General features: G+C 44.5%; 2 protein-coding genes across 4 annotated transcripts in view; one reads left to right on the forward strand and one right to left on the reverse strand.

Moving 5' to 3' along the window:
- Nucleotides 1-21,331, forward strand: part of LOC105284340 (tudor domain-containing protein 1) — a 162,438-nt gene that overhangs the window by 92,064 nt on the left and 49,043 nt on the right. The gene's annotated exons all lie outside the window — the stretch shown is intronic.
- LOC105282193 overlaps nucleotides 7-21,331 on the reverse strand; it is a 61,191-nt gene continuing 39,866 nt past the window's right edge. The window contains exons 2-3 of the mRNA XM_026970373.1: nucleotides 19,839-20,024; nucleotides 7-7,732 (exon numbers count right to left, since the gene is read on the reverse strand). Coding sequence (XP_026826174.1) covers nucleotides 7,386-7,732; nucleotides 19,839-20,024 — 533 coding nt within the window. The 3' untranslated portion in view covers nucleotides 7-7,385. The remainder of the gene's footprint in view (nucleotides 7,733-19,838; nucleotides 20,025-21,331) is intronic.

The following is a 21,331-nucleotide window of genomic DNA, read 5'->3' on the forward strand; positions in this document are numbered from 1 at the left end:
CTTTAATTCAAGTACATTAAATTACATTGTTTGTTGTTTTCTGTTTCAGGTAAGATGATAATCCTATAAATCACTGATTGCCTTCATTCGGTGAGTGGTGTATTCACTTTTCTCATCGATCGTGCATTTTTCTCAATATATTTACGGTATTACATTAAAACAGTGATCAATCTCGTTTTAATTTACATTGTCAGAGCTAATCGCTCACTGCGACGTTATTTCCTTATAATCCTCGTAAACCCTAATGCATTAACACCGTGTCGCACCAGGTTGTACGAAACATACACGATCGAACAATTGTCGCTTTAATCCTTTGTGATAAACGAGAACGTCACTGCAAGTAGCGTAAATACTGCACATATTTGAAATACTCTGTCATCGTAGAAGAGTCCCTGAAAATCCATACTGTTTTTCCGTGAAAACGTTCATTCGCCGCGTCTCATCCGAAGAGCATTTATTCATTTATTCATACAGTCATACTTCTCCACCATACATACACTAAAGATTTAACTCTCCAATACACGCGAAACTCTGGACAAAATATTATCCAATGCCTGCCTTACAGTGCGTTTTAACAGCGAGGAAAAATACAAATACGAAGCTGGATGTGAAAATTAAAATGGGAGATGCTTCTTTTTAGCAGCCTTTTTTTAGTGGCATGTCAATTTTGCTTGTGTGCCTCATAATTTACGAGCCCTAGACACATGCCCAGCTCGCCTAGACTGGCATTGTGCCTCATCGTAGCAGGAGGATATATTAATAACGACTAGCCGGAAAATGCTTCATTAATAACGCAGGTAGGACACACAGCGTTTGAGTGTAGCCAGCTCGGAGCTCTTTGACGTTGCTTATCGTCGCTGCCGATGAATGGGCTCCGGGGCAAGTAATCGGCGATACAAAATGGAAAACGTTGATAATTTGAGCGAGGGACTCAGCCACGGATCGGGATAGAGCGCAGGGAAAGACGAAAGAGTGAGGCCGGAATAATCCAGGACGTTATTTTATTCGTTGCTGCGGTGCAGTCGATGCACAAAGTTTTCATAAACGTTGCTCGTGGGCACGTTAAACGCGCGAGCTTCTCTCTCCTCTCTGCTCATCCCTCTCCCGCTCCGCTCCTCTCGACTCGTTTCATCTCGCCTCGCCTCGCGTGAGCGCCAGAGCGCTCTTCCGCTTCCTCTCTCGCTCGCAGCATGCGGCAGACAACGGTTAATCAATGGGCTTCAAGCGCAGACTCGCATCCCGGGATCTTTCCTGATGGACAGCGGCAACAGCAGCAACAACACGCGCTCCGCAAGGGTGAGAGAGGGAAAGAAGAGGGGAATGAGAAAGAGCGAGATGGGAACCGAAGGGGCGGAGGGAGAAGGAATATCGAGAGAGTTAGATACAGTGAAGAGAGTGGACCAGGGATGAAAGGGGTAAGAGGGCGGGAGGGATAGCGAGAGCGCCGCGGGCGCGTAAAACTAGCGAACAATTTAAACTCCCCTTTCAAGTCCCGCGCGCGCGCGGCTTTGTTTATGCGAACGAAAATAATTCGTTTGCGTGTTATGTGCTAGGGATGGGCGATGTCGGGAAAAACAATCGATTATTGAATAATCGCTTGTCCAGATAACCGATTACACATGATTGATTATTTCTTAAACGAATAAGAACAATAATAACATTGAATAATTGATTAATCGAAATAAAAAACATCGCCGAAAATAATCTATTATCTATCGAAGACCGATGCATCGAGACAACATCGCCCATCCCTACTATGTACATCTCTAGCCAATATCCGCGCGCAAAATATATATACATACACATCTAAAATATCGGATGCATCGTACGCATGCACACAATCGCGCATATTTGTGCAGTCAACGGATCGGACCGGCTTTGGATTCGCAAATGTCTGTGCAAATGGGCAGGAAAATCGAAACTATGTTTGACGTCTTACAGAGAACTGGCACTTAGAGAGAAATGTTTAACGTCTTACAGAGAACTGGCACTTAGAGAGAAATGTTTAACGTCTTACAGAGAACTGGCACACTTAGAGAGGAATGGAGTCCTTGCAAAATTGACTCGGGAGGGACAGTCTTATTTTTGCCGATCTTTATTACAGCAAGAAGCGCGCAAAATCTCCCATTCTTTCGCAACAACGAAGACGCGATCTCTTTGCATTGCACTACAGCGAAGTATTAATATGTACAGCGTACATATGTATGAAAAGAGAGAGAGAGAGAGAGAGACAATTACGCTGTCGGAAGTTAATCTGTTTGATTCCTCGTAAACTTCCTGCTTCGGTAACACCGAACGCACGGAGAAATAGGAGTAAAAGTAATGCGTCGACATCCGCAACGCCGAACGCGCAACGCCGCAAAGTGAAATTACCTCGGAGCGAACAATCGGTAAGGATGCCGAGACGAACGGGGCATGTTCCTCAACTCTGCGAAAGTTAGTCCCGAGTCGCGCGGCCTGTCGGTCTTGCCGTCAAGTAGGAGAATTACTTTCGAACTCGCACACCGATAAAACAGGCCCTCTCGTTCGCCGCTATGCGACTTGACTCGACTGGACTTAACGGACCTAAAAACTTTCCATACTCGTAAATGAGCTAGGCCACCTTTTCTCCTCCAGTCATTCCCTCTTTCCCTGCCGAGTGCCCAGTTTTATGATTCATTTGCATCCGGCTTTAAAAGTGCCGTCAAAAGAGTCTCGCAATTAAAGGCACGGTCGTGTCGCGTCTCCGCGAATATCAGCAGACGGTCGTTTTTCGACCGCGTCAGTATCTGGAATTTCGGTCCATCGCCTCCGAAATTACGAAGGGAATTCGCAGGAACTCTCAATTGTGCCGCTCGCACAGGAATAATTCAGTTTGGTCCCTTGATTTGATCGCTGAAGACGTCAGTTATTTTTATAGGTCTTCTTCATCCTTTTCTTTATCAGAAAGGCGACGAATTACATTTACGTAACGGATAGCTTATTGTTTCTTTCGCGTTTAAATTTACATCTTTCGATCTGTCATATCTTCGATGGATTAAATATGAAAAAGGATTCAAATCTACGTCCAACGCGTTTGTGGACATGTCAAACAGCTGCTAGTGCGGACTCGCCCGCAAAATTGGACGGATTCAAGTACGGGGAGGAGTGGACGACGGCGTTGCACTGATCGCACGTACTGCACTTGCACGAAATGAGGGAGGGAAGAAAAATGCAAGGAAAGGAGCGGGCGAGGGGCAGAACTCCCGGCGAGATTGGATCTCTGAAAGTGGTTCGTGCTAGCTGCCCCACCTGATTACCAGTTTCGTTGATGGATTCTTAGACCCCTTCGGCGAGCTTCGCTCGATCCTCGTCGTTCACCCGCTTTGCCAATCCGCGCGTTTACTCTCCTGGACAATCGGTCTAAGCGCTCTCCAGTACCGAACGATTGCACTTTACGGCCGTTTTGAATAAACGATTTTGTATATCGGTGGCACTCGTCGTGCTCGAGCGAAGGATTACGTGTGATGGCCCTCACGAACGTGGAAGACCGGCTACAAGGCTGCTAAGACCAAAGCACGGAATGGAGCAAAGCGAACTGAGAACTCTTCGCGAGTTCAACAGGAACTTTTGGAGCAATACCCCGCGAAACAACGACATTCTACGAGCGTTATTTCTGTAAGATTCTGAAGAACGTCGGTTGTGAAAAACATTACATGACGTAGAAAAAAATTCTGCGACGTAAAAGCAACTTGCAGTGGAAATTCAAACGACGCGACAAAGTGATTGCGTTGATTGTGTGCCGTGTCACACGCACAACACATAGACACACACGCACACAATACGGTGGATGCCAGCCACACAATTCGAAACGAATCTAATAGCACGACCGAGAGAAAAAAATAAAATTAAAACGGAAACCAGAGGCAAACCACAAAACGTACCATCGCGCACCGCGCTAACTCAGCTTGCGGAAAAAAATCTGATGCGCTAGCAAAATCACTTATATTGTGGAACGCAACTTGCGGTTCATTTAACGCATCGCGGATACCTGATATTTTATATCAGCCTCAGCGTTCGGAGAGTTGAATCAGCAGCGGCCGCATTGACCGCATTCGGCCATCGTCGTCACTCCACTAACAGCATTCGCGATATTTTTTAACAATTCTCATATTACGCAAAAGGATGCTTTCGATTGTCTGATCATTGGTAATACCTACTGGTAATACTTACTGGTTGTTTCGCTTTACGCACTGTCGCCATAAATGTCTTTTCCATTAGTGATTCCAAGGTATCGCATTTTATCAAATTATCAAACTTATTGTTAACAAAATCATTTTACTCACTGATTTCGCAACGTGTTAGAAATCAAACAGTTTATAATCAACTAAATCAAAGATAAATTAAATCTTTTTTGCTTTTCATGAAATTCATTTTTTATCGATAGGTTCCTGCTTGAAATGCTAAAGTTTGATAGATTGCCTAATATTAAATTATGGCCATATAATTTTTATTATTATATTTACGCTACCGATTGGTTGGCGCGACGGTAAAATTGAATTAAACAGGAATCGGAAATAATGCTTGAAATCGCAGATTACAGTTAAAAAACGTCGCTGTCAATTAATCAAGTACGCCATAGTCACACTGTGCATAAAACCGTACACAGAATAAATTTGTGAAGAATTTTCTTCTTAAAGTATAACCAAATTAAGCATGACTTCGCCGACTTAAATCCTGTCACTTGTTTAAAAAGTAATCTTTAATTTCACTAAAATTGTCTCCGTTATTTGTTCTTCATTAGCAAATTGGTTAGCGAAGGTCGGCATCTCTTATTAAAGATACACCGTACCGAAAACTTCTCGAACTAATTTACCGTAATTTCCTGCCGCTTAAAGCTCTCTCTTTTATATTAAATAAAAATTTCAGTAACGGCATTCTTGTACAGCGTCCAATTTGCGAAGATTACATTCTCCACAAAGAAACTACTAACTGCCCAATGAGCCCCGGGTTATCTCGTTTAATTGCGCAGCTTCGTTCTCGATCATTGCCTTTTATTAGAATCCTGATTCCTCGCTGATGAGACGTCGAATTTATTGCTACATATCCCGGATAGTTTGAACATTCATTCATTTATTTCTGACACAAGGTCGAGCTTACATCATCACGCTGTGGGACAATCGGCATGTAACGGCTTAGTACATCTACAGTTTATCTCTATTATGTACAAGACTCGCGCGGAAATATTGTATCAAGTAAAAAGGCACATGTTCATACCACCATAGAAATCGCTTGCAAAACATCGACGTTACGCGGGAAGCATATACGCATACACTTGCTCATTTACAATTTCAACAATTAACTAATTAACGCTACGTGCTGAAGCGCGCTCGAGAGGAATACAGTATCGAGCGTTATTAGTCGTGTCCGCCACTTTTTCCCCGTTCGATCAAAAAAATCGCACGGTTCGCGATCTTGATTCGGAACCGATGGTGCGTGTCGCACGTCGCGTGCTTTATCGGCGTGGCGAGAATTCGTCGCGTGACGATCGGGTTTTCAGCGCGGCGCGGGCCGTAACAAATATCGTGCGATTGCATGACACACCATTACTAATTGCCGGCAAGCTTGCCGTTGTCGTATCTCACTCGGGCATTACGCGTGCACAATTGTATTATCGGGTATTGATTTCCGGAAGCATCGACTTTTGCGCCCGTCAATGCCGCGGTTACGCACAAAACGCGCCGATTCTTTCCTGCCGCGCAGCTCCGCAAAGCGTATAGCGGCGTTGTGTCGTAAAAATTGTATTGCTTTATTTAAATAATAATTTGGATTATGAACGCTTTTCTTTTTACTGATATGTCTCTAATTTACGTAATGTGTAACATTTTTCATTATGTTCTCTTACGCATATAAGTCATCGAACGAAATTAATTATAATTTTTTAATGTACACTATTTCTTTTACTTATAATATTTTAATCTTTGCGTACTATTATTTTGTCCAACGGCTTGCATGAAAATAATTAACGAACAAATAATATTTTCAATTAAAGCTGGTCCTGTATTTGTATGATTTCTATAGCACTGCATTAACAATATTCTGGCGATATTCGACTATTCATAGAAACATAATTCAAGCAACGGAAGATTCGCTTTTAGCACAAGAGCTACAATGTTCGCCAAGTCGTAGATTACAATTGATTTCCAAGCCACTTTTGCAACGAAATCCAGTTTTACTCATAAACGATATTCGGTAACATTAATCTTCACTTTAAGCTTGATAAAAACAACTCGGTTTACAAGGAATTGCTGTTGTGAGTCGTGACGTTCTCTTCCGGACTATAATTATAGCGCAACCGAGGCATCGCCGTTGGATTGTGCATCGTGTTCGGGTTTGATGATCGATTGCGGAGCACTTCGTTGATTTTTGTACAGGTGTATCGGTGGCACGTATCGTCCGGACTGCTAGCTCCCGTAACAATCAACTTTCGAAGCTTCTTATCCGATAAGAGACGCGACACGAAGCAACGCGAAGCGTACGATGGTAGGACGCGCCGATGACGTCCATCCCCATAAAGCGCCGCCACGAAGGAAGAGATGGAATAGCCGGAGCCATGGGCTTCAGTCTGCGGGGCTTTTTAGCGTCGAGCGCCAGAAGGGAAAGACGATCGCAGACGGAAGTCGCGTTCCACCCCTCCTCCACTTCCCCTTTTATTGACACAGCGGTGCTCAACCGACGTCCCCGTCATTCTCTCGGCTCTAGTTTTCGTTCGCGAGCAAAGGACCTCGCCTTCGGCCGATCGTTTCGATATTCATTGGGCAAAGATTTGTCCTCCGATAATCGCTCGTCTCGCCATTCAGCGGCTCGAGTGCGCTCTCGAGTGACTTGTCGCGACGTATCGCGAGCGATGTTCGTGACGCTCTTCCAATGTTTGCAGCATCCCCGATTGTCCCGAATGATCATCCCGGCTTAACGCTTTCCTCGTGACGACTATCGGCGGATGCTCTCGAATGTGTCTCCGTTTCCTTTGGGGGATCCAGTCTTGATAGGGCCCAGACGTAGCTATCGCACGCCAGGATCTTCATCAGTGATGGAATAATTAAGCGATTGTGATCGGTTTTGCGTTTGGAAGCCTTGCGCTCCGGGACCTGAGTATCATGCGGTCTATCAAGCATGTGATAGGTACAACTTATGGCTGTATGTGGAGAAAGAAGAGAAAGGATGATACTTTCTGCGTATTTTTAATGCACAAAGAAATATTTTTATGATATATTCCTTTTTTGAGGGGCCGGTCGTCTCGCGGCGCTTCTTGCGATTTCTCCGTTGCGAGGAAAATACTTTTCATCTCGAACGGCAATAGTCGCTCTCTTGTGTTCTCTCTCTTTCTCTCTCTTCGATTTGAGACGAGTATCGCCTGCCCACCTCCTTCATTTTCTACGCACGAAGATATTCTCCAGAAGCTCCTTCGTGATCAGCCGATGAGGTCTGGTTGGACTCTCAGTAGGCGTACCGTAAAGTCGACTGTTGATGGCGTAGAGCTTCGGGCTGAGCTCACATCTCACATTGAACCACCAGTCGCAGACGAAGACTGCTTGGCTGAATTGCGTGCCGTTCGGACAGAGAAACGTTGCCTGTCGGCCATCTATGTCGCAATAATGCCAGGCCTGGCATCTTGTTTCCACATCGGCGAAGAAGCCGGGGAAGGACTGGTCGTCGCAGTAGAAATTCGTGTAGGGCACCTTCCCCAGCACGGGATAATCCGTGCCTGGTCGACCTGTAATTACAACGAACACTAAGGAATCATCTACCTCGAAACAAGTTGCCGGAAGCGATAAAGATATAGTGGCGTACGATAAAATCGATAAAATTAATATTATTATTTTCGTGTACTGTAATGTATTGGGTCATTAAGTATGAAACTTTACAAATAGAACATAAACTTTTGCATTTTTTGGCACATGGACATGATTTATTTTCAATCGAAGTATGCGCCCATGTTATCTACACACTTCTGCCATTTTAGTGGTAGTTGGTCTATGCCTCTACTATAGAAGCCAGGAGTACGGGAATCGATGAAGTCGCGGAAGGCTGATTCGACTGCCTGTTGAGAATTGAAGAATTTTCCCACCAAGAAGTTGTCCAAATTCCGGAAGAAGTGATAGTCGGTAGGTGATAGATCTGGTGAATATGGTGGATGACGGAGAGTTTCCAATTCCAACTCCTGTAGCTTTGCCACGGTCAGTCGTGCAGTGTGCGGTCGAGCATTATCATGCAACAGGATTGGCATTGACCGATTGACCAATTTCGGTTGTTTAATAGCAAGCTGTTGCATCATTTCGTCCAGTTGCTTGCAATATACTTCAGCCGTTATCGATGTACCAGGTTTCATAAAGTTGTAGTAGATAACACCTGACCTGGACCACCAAACAGTCACCATAAGCTTCTTCTGTGTAATGTTGGGTTTCGCGTGATGTCTCGGTGGTTCATCAGAGTTCAACCACTGATGTGAGCGTTTACGATTGTCGTAGAGTATCCACTTTTCATCGCAGGTCACAATTCGATTAAAAAAAGAGTCATTTTTGTGACGGGAAAGCAAAGAAAGGGAAGCCTCTAGACGTTGCGCCTGCTGCGCATCGGTCAATTCGTGCGGGACCCATTTGTCCAACTTCTTTATCTTACCAATTGCAGCTAAATGAACAATATGGTGGGTATAGAAACATTGAATATCGATGCCAATTCACGTGTACTTTGAGATGGATCGGACTCTACTACGGCTCTCAAGTGATCATTATCCACCTTCGTCTTTGGTCTTCCACGTGGCTCATTAGCGAGGTTGAAATCTCCATCTCTGAAGTTTTTGAACCAATTGCCCACCGTTGCTTTAGTAGTTGAACCTTCACCAAATACAGCGTTGATATTACGAGCTGTCTCCGACACTGTGGTTCCACGGCGGAACTCATATTCATAAATCACACGAATTTTGGACTTTTCCATAGTTCTATAAAAAAGAATCCACCAATAAAACTAATGAAGATATTTGAACAAACAAATATGACATTTGAAGAGCGAACGTACATCTATCACACTAACCTAACCTGATACTGACGTCTGGCGCCAAATTTGAGATAACAAATGTTAAAGATGGCGCTTTTACATTTGTAAAGTTTCATACTTAATGACCCAATATTATATTTATGAGGAAATTTGATAAATTCGACGATTTTTTTATGTCGATACTCTTGACCGTTATGGTCTTTGAACGTTCAAGTGCTTTTCATCATCCGCTCTGATATCGTTCGATCGTGTACATTCGTGGCTTTAAATAATTCACGAATTATTCCGACTGGCTGTAATTTCAGCGCTCATGAATTCCCTTTGCGTGAAATCCGCGAACGTGGTATAAAACGGCAGGCGATTTGGATGAGTTAGCTACTTAAATGAACGGTCGCGGAGGGGTTAAACGACTCGGCGCAGCCATGGTTCTTTACCTTTTCTCTTACCGTTTCCGTCTCTTCGTTATTTTTGCAGCCGCGGCCATTCGAATCTCATCGGGGAGATCATAGTTTCTCGCGTGGCTTTATCGGCCAATTTGTGTAATCGAGGACTGAGCAAGCAGAAGGTATTTTGTCTAACTAAAGTGTTAAAAGCGAAATGGAAGCGAAGATTAAGAGATCGTTGTTAAAGCAAACATTGTAGAGAGGAAACAGACAAGAAAAGTACAAGAATATCTGTAACGTTTGATTCACGCATAATTTATGCACCTATTGCAAGATTATCTTGAATATTCCTGTTTCAGAAGTTTAATGTTTTAGGTATGACACTTGACGGCTCTCGCAAAGATAGAATTCCACTTTTTCATTTCGTCAATATTTCCGCAATCGAAACCGAAGCATTTCTAGTTCAATATCGATTAACATCAGCAAGTGATCTCAGGATCTCAGAGAGAGAAAGAGAGAGAGAGAGAGAGAGAGAGAGAGATAGTATCATCATCAAAAGAGGTGGGAACAAAAGCTAGACAACTTGAAGCGTTTCGCGTCGAGGCTGAAAGAGGCTCGCGGGCGCATTAAGGCACCGCTAAGAGAGCCCAAGAAAGCGCCCTCGGGATCCTCCACTTACACTCTTCCCCGTTGTACTCACCCCGCCGGTCCGAGACGCGGCGGAAAACGAAATAATTAGACCGACACGGTGCACGAGCACACCTCCGAAAGGGGTGAATAGCTCGAGAACGCGAATACGTTCGACAGTGTTGTTGTGGATTCTACCGAAGTTATAATTACGCGGACCCAGCCACAGACCTGGCGAATGAGAGAGAGAGAGAGAGAGAGAGAGAGAGAGAGAGGCAAAGAGGAAGAAAGAGATGAAAAGGGATAGAGCGGACAATTGCGAGCAGAAGCGAGACGACGAGCGTTTATTCCGTGCGGGTACACGGAATCTCTTCCGCTGACAAAACAGGTCGGACAAGCGGTGCAAGGTGCGAATTTCGTATGGATGTCGGTGTGATACGGTCGAGTTTATGCGACCGCGTCGGAAGGTGCACGTTCTGTATGCGCTGTCGTGGAGAAGGGTGGAGAGCAGGGATGGAGAGGGTGTTGCGCGCGTACAGGCCGGTCCATTTCGCCGCTCGCATCGCATCGGTATTCCTGCCGGCACTCGCGGCAGACGCTCTCCGGCCAATCTGCAGTTTTGAGCTGACTCGACTCACCCGTTGAGTGAAATTAATGCCGACCTTTTTTTCAGACTCGCAAATAGCCGAATGGTACGAAATAAATAATGCTTTGATAAGCCAGCGAGTATACGTGCGCTTTTTGTGGAATTCTTCTTTCTGGATCAGTTTTATATTCAACTTCTGGAATAAATATTAATAATACAAGCCGTTTAAAGACCAACTTTTGATTGAAATTTATACTCCCATTTCCGGACAGATAAATAATTAAATCTCAAACTTTAATAATTTAGATTACGAATGCTGCTATAAGTGTTGATGGACGCAAATAATGTGTACAGTATGAATGTAGCATGTATCGTTTGTCATCTTGTTAAAGTTAGTCTCAGCAAAGTTGTAGTTTGAATTTCATATGAACTCGATTGAAGCATATTTCTCGGGATTTGTACGAGAATAGGGTCGTTATACATTTACTTTGGGACCTCCTGTACATCCACGTTCTTCATCCTATCTCGTTACCCCATCTTCGTCGCACGCTCTCATGAACGACAGTATTCCTGCCGGGCGAAACTAATTGTAAGCTTGTTGCCCGATGAGATTCGAATAGTTGGCCAGACAGAGACGCAAAGGGATAGACAAGCGGCAACGAGAGAAGGAAGGAGTGAGAAGAGGGTTGGAGTTACTCGTGAGCTGGAGACAAGACTGCTGTATCGATGCAAAATTGTTTAGACAGGCATATGTATCCGCGCTGTCGCACGCGAAACGAAACCAACCGATCTATTTGTAATTGCTAAGAGACCCGTCTGTATCTGAAATTGCAAGTTTGTTATGTACATGGATAGCAGTATTTGTAACTCTTTAAGATTTCAAGTGAGATTGGTAATCGATATTGTTAAGCAAAATTATCCCATAACATTTGTTCAAATTTTAACACTCGAAACATGAAATGAGAAGAAATGACATTTCCTGTTTGCAGAGATGGTTTTAGGGGGTGAGATTGTGGCCGTGAAATTAACGAAAATACTATCTTGAATAAATGTTTTTAATTTTCTTTGCCATAATCGGATAAAATGCGTCATGGTATGATTCGTCAGGCACTTGTCATCATTGCTTTAAGGAAGCTGTGCGAGATCAGCAATTTTTGCAAATTTTACACCTTGGCATGTGACCAAAGCCGTTCACACGACAGCGAAAATGTTGTTTTTCCTATTGAGAGATCAGCGTGTTCTCCTCGCCCGCGTAATCTTATAAAATCTTCCCTTTTGAGAGTAAAAGACGAATCGCCAAAATCAAGCCTCAGGCGTGCTGTACCCGTCGCGAAGCTAAACGCTACCGGATCTTTGATGGTTTTCCACCTGCACACTCTGCTAAACTTTTCTACAGAACTTCTTATCGAGATTTGTTTCGCCTGACTGACCCTGAACAACAATCGAAAGGAACTACGAAAATTAGAAATAATTTTTTTAGAAAACATATAAACCGGCTAATAATATAATAGCCCAGAATATTCGAGACGTTATCTTTTATGTGTTTCTCCATACAGAATGAAATTGTTATATCTGTATTTATACAAGCATTCTGCTCTTTGAAGCATTTGTCACTTGCTATTTCAGACAAAAGCATCGCGCTCGTCGTTTGGCAGCGCGACCCCTTTTTGCGAGTCGAATTGCACGAGTGCGCACTCTCAAAGTCGATATTCCTTCCGAGAAGAATCGCGAGTTCTCTCGGTTGTATCGGGAGATGCAATGAAAAGTTCACGCAGAGACTTGGATCGCGCCGAAGAACTTCTGTCCCGAATTACTGAGGCAGAATAAATAACGGGGTGTACACGAATCAGAAAAGATCCTCCTTCTCTTGCTCCTCTCCCTCGTTCTTTTCTCTCTTGCTCCGCTTTTCTTCCTCGCTTCTTTCGCCGTGTAGGAACTTCTAACGAGTACCGGCGATAATAGCCAGTCCTCTTTTCCTTCCCCGACCGTTCCTCGTTGACGCTATTATTATCACCGACGATTACGGAGATACTGAGCTCCGACGAGGGTTTATACCCTTCTGCTGCTCGCTTTTAGCTCGCCAACGGAGCAGTCCGCGAAAGGACGTGACGAAACTCGCGAGGTCCAAGCAGAGCTCGCTTTCCACGGCGTAGAGCACAATGTGCTCCACTTTGGAGCGAAAGGTCGTCGCCGCATCGCGCAGTTACGCCGGTACCGTCGTAAATCCGCGCCGTCGAGACACAACGCTCGTGAAAAGCAGCCGTCAGGTTGATTAACCCTTTTGCGAAGTGAGAGACACGTAATTACCTAACGACTTATCCGAGATAATGCGATCGTTAATTCAAAGTTGTACGACGAGGTTGGGCGTCGCGACGCGCCGCACCGCGCCGTGCCGAGCCAAGCCGAGATGTTGGCGTGGCAGTGCCACGGTAGCACACGTGGATGTGCATACTTGAACCTTGAGCGCGGGACGCGCGCGCCTTGTGCGCTTGGCAGGCGACGTCGGACGTCGATGCCTCTGGCGGCGGCACGCACGCACGCACGCACGCGGTCTGCTTTGTGCAAGTAATGACACAAGTGTCAGAGGCGTCAGCCGAGGGGTACACGATGGGAGGAAGAAGGGGTGCATTTCATTGTACCTCGGCACATTTCCGGCCGATTAATCCATAATATAATTTGGGAGCTTCCTCGTACGCGCGTACGAGCGAGCGTGCTCGCGCGATCGGAAGCGCATCGCTTTTGGGGGCAGGAACGAGATATGCGCGCGTTGTCTTACGCATCGGGATCGCTTCGAGCCGGCTTGGACCGGGCAGAGCAGACCAGAGTAGAGCAGGGCAGAGCTACGTCGCGCGTAATGAGGCGGAGAGACCGATATGGCACACGAGATTCGAATCGTACCAAAGCGATTAAGCCGTTTCCTGTGATTATTCAGCCGTTTGTTTACACTTTGGACACATTTGTCCTACGAGTGAGATATTAATCCTTTCAGCGAACAGGTGCAGCGTGGCATTAATTGCACATACATATGTGCTTCCTCTCTCTCTCTCTCTCGTAAATACGGAGACGATAAACAGTTGATCAATTTCTTTTAAATTGTTTTGAAGAATTATATCGTTCGGTGGAATTAATTTTTCCTTCATGGTCCAATTTTATAGATTCACTTAAGCAAAATAGATCACGCAAAGAGGAAACGTAAGGAGCTGCCAAAGAAACGCTTCAAAGAAATATTGTTCTGTGATACAGTTCTCATACAAATGTTATATACTAGTATATAACATTTTGTGACAGCTGTCACATGTGCGTACGTGTGTTAGTCACTGTTCGCCTAATATTTTTAAATGGATTCGCCCCTTTGCGAGTTTACCGCGTTGCCGTCCTCGTAATCCTACGTAATCGTTACCCGGCAAACCCGCGCTCGCGTTTCGCAGATAAAGGGCGAAACTTCGACGTCTGCATGATCCACGATCGCGCACGGGTTTCTCTCACCCCGCATCGGCTGCATCCGTCTTCCTCTCTTTTACGTCTCTCCGTGCCAGCCATCGTCATAAAGTCAGCCAGGCGCACGGGACGAGGTTTGCTGCAACTACCCTCCATCCCCCGCATTATTCCTCCGTTCGTCTCCTTCCAATACTCGCGGTCCACCGTCCTCCCTGTCCCTCTCTCCCGTCGCTCTTACCGCTCCTCTCAAGCCCGGCGTTCCTCGATGCACACCCCTCACCCTTACTCGCGTTACTCTTACCCCTTTTGCCCCACCATTGTCCGTATGTCATGAAATGCACGTAAAGACGTACCTGGTTAGGTTTGCGCGAAACAAGAAGAGGAGGACACGTGCGGACGAGACAGGGCGCGGGAGAAGGACAGCCGACAGGAGTTGAAAGCGAGACGCACGTAGTGCGGACCTCGTATTTTCGCCCTCTCCTGGCACACCCCGCTCTGTTCACCCGTGCACAGGTTCTCGCTCCCGCAGGAACTACCGCGACATCGGGGAGAGCCACGCTGGCTGGCGCAGGGTTCGGTCCGGGGTTGGACTGTTTCATTATCCTATCCAGAGAGTGGCACACCGCGACCGGGAAAGGTGGCTCTCTCTTCCGCGCGACCCTTCGGGAGATTGAGAACCGTTAAGTCAATGAGATAAGTTTACGCTACCCATATTGATTCAACTCGTCGCTGCCTTCCGTTCTCGCTCCTCGTCCGGGGATTTTTACTCACATTTATTAACGGAATGTACGAGACACCCTTTACACAGATCAATATTGTACACAGTCTCTATGTTGGATAAATAAAGAAATGTGTAATCTTCCAGGAATAAATAATTCAAAGATCTGAAAATCAGGAAACTGTAAATATTAAGAAACTATATATAATATTTAACTATCAGGCTTTATACATATATACATGTAGTGATAAATGCAAATGTCGCGTAGAAAATTTTTGTTTTCTTAAGGGGTAACGCCACTCTAGCGCCCGGAAAAACAGCCTAATTTTGACAATTTTTTATGGGAATATAATGAATGGAATACAAAATCCGTTTAAAGGCCTTTATTGTACATACTTTGAAGTGTATTTACACATTTTTATTGAATTTTTTTACAAAATGGCGGCGCCAGAGCTCAGCAATGAAGCCTCTTCTCACAGATAGTGTTCCGCGGCCGGAAAGATTTCTCCTCCAATTTTTGACCTGGAACAAAAAACTAAACATTTTTGAGTTTTATATAAGGTTAGCTCGGGAAGTACGTACGGAAATTAAAAAATACGTCTTTTGTAAAACTTTCATTTTTAGGTAAGAAAACTTTTTGTTCAAACGTGCGTCAGTTTTACAAAAAACGGTATTTTTTAATTTCCGTACGTACTTCCCGAGCTAACCTTATATAAGACTCAAAAATGTTTAGTTTTTTGTTCCAGATCAAAAATTGGAAGAGAAATCTGTGAGAAGAGGCTGAGCTCTGGCGCCGTCATTTTGTAAAAAAATTCAATAAAAATTTGTAAATACACTTCAAAGTATGTACAATAAAGGCCTTTAAACGGATTTTGTATTCCATTCATTATATTCCCATAAAAAATTAGGCTGTTTTTCCGGGCGCTAGAGTGGCGTTACCCCTTAAGAAAAGTTCGAAAAGAGTTTAACGTCTTAAGTATTTGTTTCACTGAAAGATTTAATTCTTTTATACTTTGCATTATTATTTTTTCCTACTATTTTCTTCTCATTCTCTCTCTCTCTTTCTCTCTGTACTGTTTTGTTTCTTTTTCGCTCCCCGTCTCGCTATTTTTCTCCCGCTTCCACTCTCACATGATCTTCCCCATCGATTCCGCTTCGCTCCCTTCATGTCCTGCAACGGCTCAGCCGCTTCAAGGCGACGTAATCAGCCCTTGTCGGAAAGGTAGTTAGCCGACACACTGGAGTTTACGAGAGAGCGACGGCATCGTAAATTCCTCCTGCATTGTTGAGAATTTGCGAGTGCTAATCGGTCCTCGTCACGTCAACGAAAGGCGCGTCGACACCGTCACCGTCGTCGTTGCATCGTTGTCGCTCTTCTCTTCAAGATTGACGTCAACGTCGACGGAAGTCTCGTCCGTCGTCGATGGATATTCGTGGAATTTCACACTGGCATTTTCGCAAATTTCTCAAATTCGCGGCTGATCACGTCGCGCTGCACATTTATCGGATCGTTATACCGAAGAATGGCTTTACCGTTAATCTATCCCCAATTTATACTTAAATGTCGAATCTTGTTATATCGTTCCTCGCGTAATATTAAAAAAATATTTCCGAGAGCAGTTTTTTATGACATGTCGCGTGTGACGTATTTATTTCCAGAAATTCTGAATGTGTACTCAAATCCAGGAAACGTGGGTGCACATATCTATGTGTGCAAAACAGATTTATTTGCGTGATCGATATATTAATCTATGCGTTTATCATCGCGGCAATCATCACCGTTCGGTTATAAAGTATGAGATTTAAACGTTCGCATCCGCGTTACACGGCGAAAACGCGACTCGCCGATCGATTTAATCACGCGACTATGTACGCTGAGCGCGTTATCAAATAATCAGATCTCGTAGAACAATGCTTGGTGCGGATTAACCGGATATATTATTCGCGCTTCCACGACGAGCGTAATTTCTCGGCGTAACCGAAGATAAATAATCGCTCTCCGTCTCGTAAAGCTTCACGGACGCTGTACGAGTTGCTCATGGTACTTATGGTCGTATTTAATTTAGTGTATGAATTTTATGCGCGCCGCTCCTCGTGTTGTACGCGTACGCTTATAAATCTGCTCGGCCGACATTTTCTCTATCGCTTGTAACGTGCACACACGTCAGTGGGAGGTTTGCCGCACGACTCCTACCTATCCTAACCACCCTCCGATGGCACGATGTGCAAACTCCATTATGGGAATTTTCCCTCCGAACGCAAAGGCTGCAGATATTTTACGATCGATCGGCTAAAGGGAGAGAAGCGGCCGCCGGCCGGCGTCGCCCTCCGACAGGTGCTCGAGGAAAATCGAAGCGGATGCCGCTTGCCTGCTCGCATTACGATAGGTCAGCGTTGAAATTGCCAACCTTCAAAGGAGCCATTAGTGAGCACAAAGTGACACAAATCGTACTTAATGCGGTAGGACCGTGCGTTTAACGGCGGTACACGATTATCATGGCAACTTTAAAGTAAGCTTCGTTTAAAAATGCATCGTTAATTTCAGCTGTCTCCTGCATACTTTACAATTCGCGATTAAGCTGCCCGTTACTTTTTTAATTGGAGAACGCACCGTAAACGTCGTGCGACTAAAAAGCCCGCATGATTTTTGCATTCATTCTAATTTTGCATCTGTACGCCTTAATGGTGGAAAACAGATCGTTAATTGCATTTATCGACTGGAAGCATTCTCTTAATTTTTATGATTTATAGTACAGATTTTCTCCAGAACAGAGGCGCTAGCCGGAAGAAGAGTACATTGCCGGAAAACTCGAGATTAATAGTGTTTCTTCTTCAGTTATTTTGACATGGATTTACAATGCTACTAAAGCAGTTATCTTAAAATAATGACTTTCGAAAGCAAAAGTGACGTGACCGTCCTTCGTTCCAGAAAAACTACCACTGCGCGAAAAAGACGATGCATTAAACGTTTTTTAGGCAACGCGCAAAATTCAGAAGTCGATTAGTAGTTTATTATACATTCAAAATTATTAAAGAAATGTTAATTATGAAATAAGTACTACATTATTTATATTATTCTTTAAATATTTGATTTTATTATAAAAAATTTCAAATTATGAAACGAAACATATTTTCTAATAATCGTTGTATACTTTATTTAAAAGTCAATCTATAGAGTGATCAATTCATTGAATAATTCCGAAACCCTCAGCGACTTATGCGTTAAACCGCTTATCGGTTAAATCTTCCATCATTCTGTGCTTAATTCGAGCATGATTAGTCTATAAAGTCTATAATTCCCTGAGACTTAATGTGAGCGTATCGTGATTTGTAGTGGTGCTTCATATGTATATGTTTTGACATATAATAATTATAACCGTATTTTTAACCAATTTTTATAACAGAGTTATCCTACGCTCTACTTGTTGAAGAAAATAGAAAAAATTAGCTTTAACGAGAACTGACGTCAGCGAAGACCGCGGGGCAAGGAGGATAAAAAAATGTCGATAAATTTCCGCCAGGATCGTAAAGTTCGTATCGATTAGCGTGTAAATCAAACCGAGAGTGACTTTCGAGAAGCGTTAAAGAGAAAAAGGAAGGAAGAGAGGAAGAGAGAGGTACGTTAAAGAAATTCATAGAGCTTAGGCGAGGAACAAGCGTTACGTGGTCCCTTCCTGTTTCATCAGAGAAAAGCCGCGAAATATCAGTGAAATTGCTAGAACCTGCACCATGAGCGTATTCGACGAGTTCCTCGGTTTGAAGCGCGCTTTATGCGATTGCGGAAACGAGGAGGGAAAGGTAAGAAGTGGATAGAATATAAGTTATTGCTCGTCGAGGTATGCGGCTACGTATTTCCTTATACTTCCGCTCGCGCCCCGGCATCTTCTTCCTCCTCATTCTCGTCGCCTATTGTCGGCAGGATTACCGTTGAAGGGTGTTCATGAACGCGGCGGTATATTGCGTCGTCCGTCTAGATTTAAATCCCATCCATTTGCAGCCGGCAAATCTTATATAATCGCAACCGACAAAGCGTATCGCTCGACCTGACATTTCATTCGCATTAGCGACGTCTGCGTACGTACCTATACGCGTCCTCGTGGTTACCATGTTGGCAAGCAGCTGTACCGAGAGAGAAGAGGAATTGAGACATTCAACTAAAGATCTTTTCTAGCGTTTTGTAGTCGATTTCTCGTTGCAGAGATCATAATATGTATCTTGCAGAATATATCAAAATATGTACATGTTCTTCTTTATATTGAAATTCTGTGAAAATTAATAGTTTGCAGTTGAAAAAGATATTAGCGGCTATCTTCGTTGAAGTAAAGGTCGACTTCTTAACTTCATCACAGAATTTACTGTGATATCAATTATTGCGAAGCATTTATGTACATTTTTGGTATCTTATATCAGATTTTATGAACGGATTAGGAGACTTCTCCTTAATCAAGATGCAAATCTTTCCGTGAAAAGTCTCAAAGATGACGATGTTTTGAATGAATATTAGATTCTTCGATCATCATATGCAATTTCTCATAGATTCCATATTTCGTCTTCATTATGAATAAAATGCGGTCGTTCCAGATGGTGTTTTAAGGGAAAGGGTCAATACCATGCGTAGCTTCCGCGTGCCTGGCGTTTCTCGCAGTCTAGCACCGTCGAGCGTGAAATATTTTCCGTTCAAGAATACGGAAGATGCACGTTCTACGGGATCATTCGACCTGTCTCCTCCGCCTATTTCGTCATATCTCGTGCTTTCTCCATTTCCTCATTAATCCACGGTCCCTTGACGGTCTTCCGCTCGATTTCAAAAGAGCAGCGCTTGATGAGAGGAGAACGGAGAGAAGCAGGAAGATAATGCGATGAACGAGAATGGGGACGAGAGTGGATAAAACGAAGGAGAAGAATAGAGACTGATTCCAGAAGCTACATTATATTCTCGCAAAATAAGAACAATATAGATATACATAAAGAGAAAGAGAGAAGAGAGAAAAGAAGAGAGCGAGACGCTGTTGTGTCGGCTGGACAAGTGGTTTACAAAGAAACGAGTTTGCGCGAGATGATCATGTTTACGTACCAGGTATCGATTTACCGAGATCGAGGTACTCTCGCACGGACGGGCTCAGGAATCCGGGTGGCACGGCTGGCGCCTCGTTCGTCGGATTGTTCCTCTCGTCCACGGGATCATCGTAGTAATAGTCGTCCTCGGGGTCGAGCGGCTTCGCTCGTTTCAACACCTTGCTCCGACTGCCACGCGCACCGCCTGTAAAAGCAGTCCTCAGCTGATAATCTTCAATGATAACTGTCTAATGATCGGCAAGCGTAAACTTTGAAGAGAGATTCGACGACCATTTCGAGCATTATTTAACATTTAGCTCGATAGCTAAATATGCGCTCGAATTAATGATTAATAATTGGCAGGCAATTTATTTATTATTGAGATTTGTCACGAAAACTTGAGAATTTTGGGAACTGATTTATCTCGGGTCAAAGAATTCAGCGTTCTGGAATCTCGATAGAGTTGGAACGTCTAAGCATGGCCGATTCATAGAAGTCGGTCGATTTGTTACGTAATCGGTGATTCCATTAGCCTTTTAATTGGATCGCCGGCGCACTTTCGTCTCCCCATTAATACGCATGATTGAAGTTCTACTGTTGTTTCCCTTCCTGATGAGTCTCGTCTGTCTGTACGGGGGAAAAACCACGGGCCGGAAAAGCGACGAAGGAAGCGCCGCGTCTGGCAGCCTCCGGGGGCTTGGTCATTTGAACAATCTGAAATTTAAATCATTTGAAAATGCGACCGACCATCACGAGGTAGCTCCCGGAGGTAAACAAATTTTTACAGTCTCTTTAATTCATGCGGAGAAACGTTTAATCGATGTTGTCCACGCCGCGCGCGCTGTTTTTCTTCTGGGAGAAACATGGCTGCGTAATGCTCCCCCTTCACCCTACCTCCTCGCCCATTCATCCTCCATCCTCGGTACAGATGCACATCGGTATTTGCGTTCCAGATGCTCTCCGTTCGAACGCAAGATTCCTCCTATTGTGCGTTTCTCGCTGAATATTAATACGTCGCTCGGCGAATTTTCGCGCGGAGAATTCGCTTAGACGCCGCGGACTGGTGCCATCGTCGAGCGTAACGAGTTTTCCGGGCACGTGAAACATCTGGTAGCCCTCCTCGCACGCGATTCGAGCCATTCGCACACGATTGCTCGTCAGTCGAACAATGTTTAACGATAAGTCGTCACCCTTAAAGTTCATTAGCGGCGAACCCGCGAGGCGCGTTAATTTCGACCAAGTTCCGGCTCGAAGGACTCGGATCACGTCGATCGTGCGTAGTCATCGTGAATATATCATGAATAACGCAATAGGTATCGGCGGGGGTCCGCGCGGTCGGCGCGGCTGCAAAACTTCGGCCGGGCCTCTCCATCGTTCGCGAGTGTATAAGATATCTCGCGAAACTTTGCGCCGACCGTGCCGTGAATGGACGAAGTTTCGCGTCGGTCTGGGGACTGGGTCAAGTCTGGAGAACTCTCTGTGTCTGTGGCTCTCTACGGAATAAAACTGGCC

This window comes from Ooceraea biroi, chromosome 6, assembly GCF_003672135.1.
Source record: "Ooceraea biroi isolate clonal line C1 chromosome 6, Obir_v5.4, whole genome shotgun sequence".
Classification (NCBI taxonomy): Eukaryota; Metazoa; Arthropoda; class Insecta; order Hymenoptera; family Formicidae; genus Ooceraea; species Ooceraea biroi.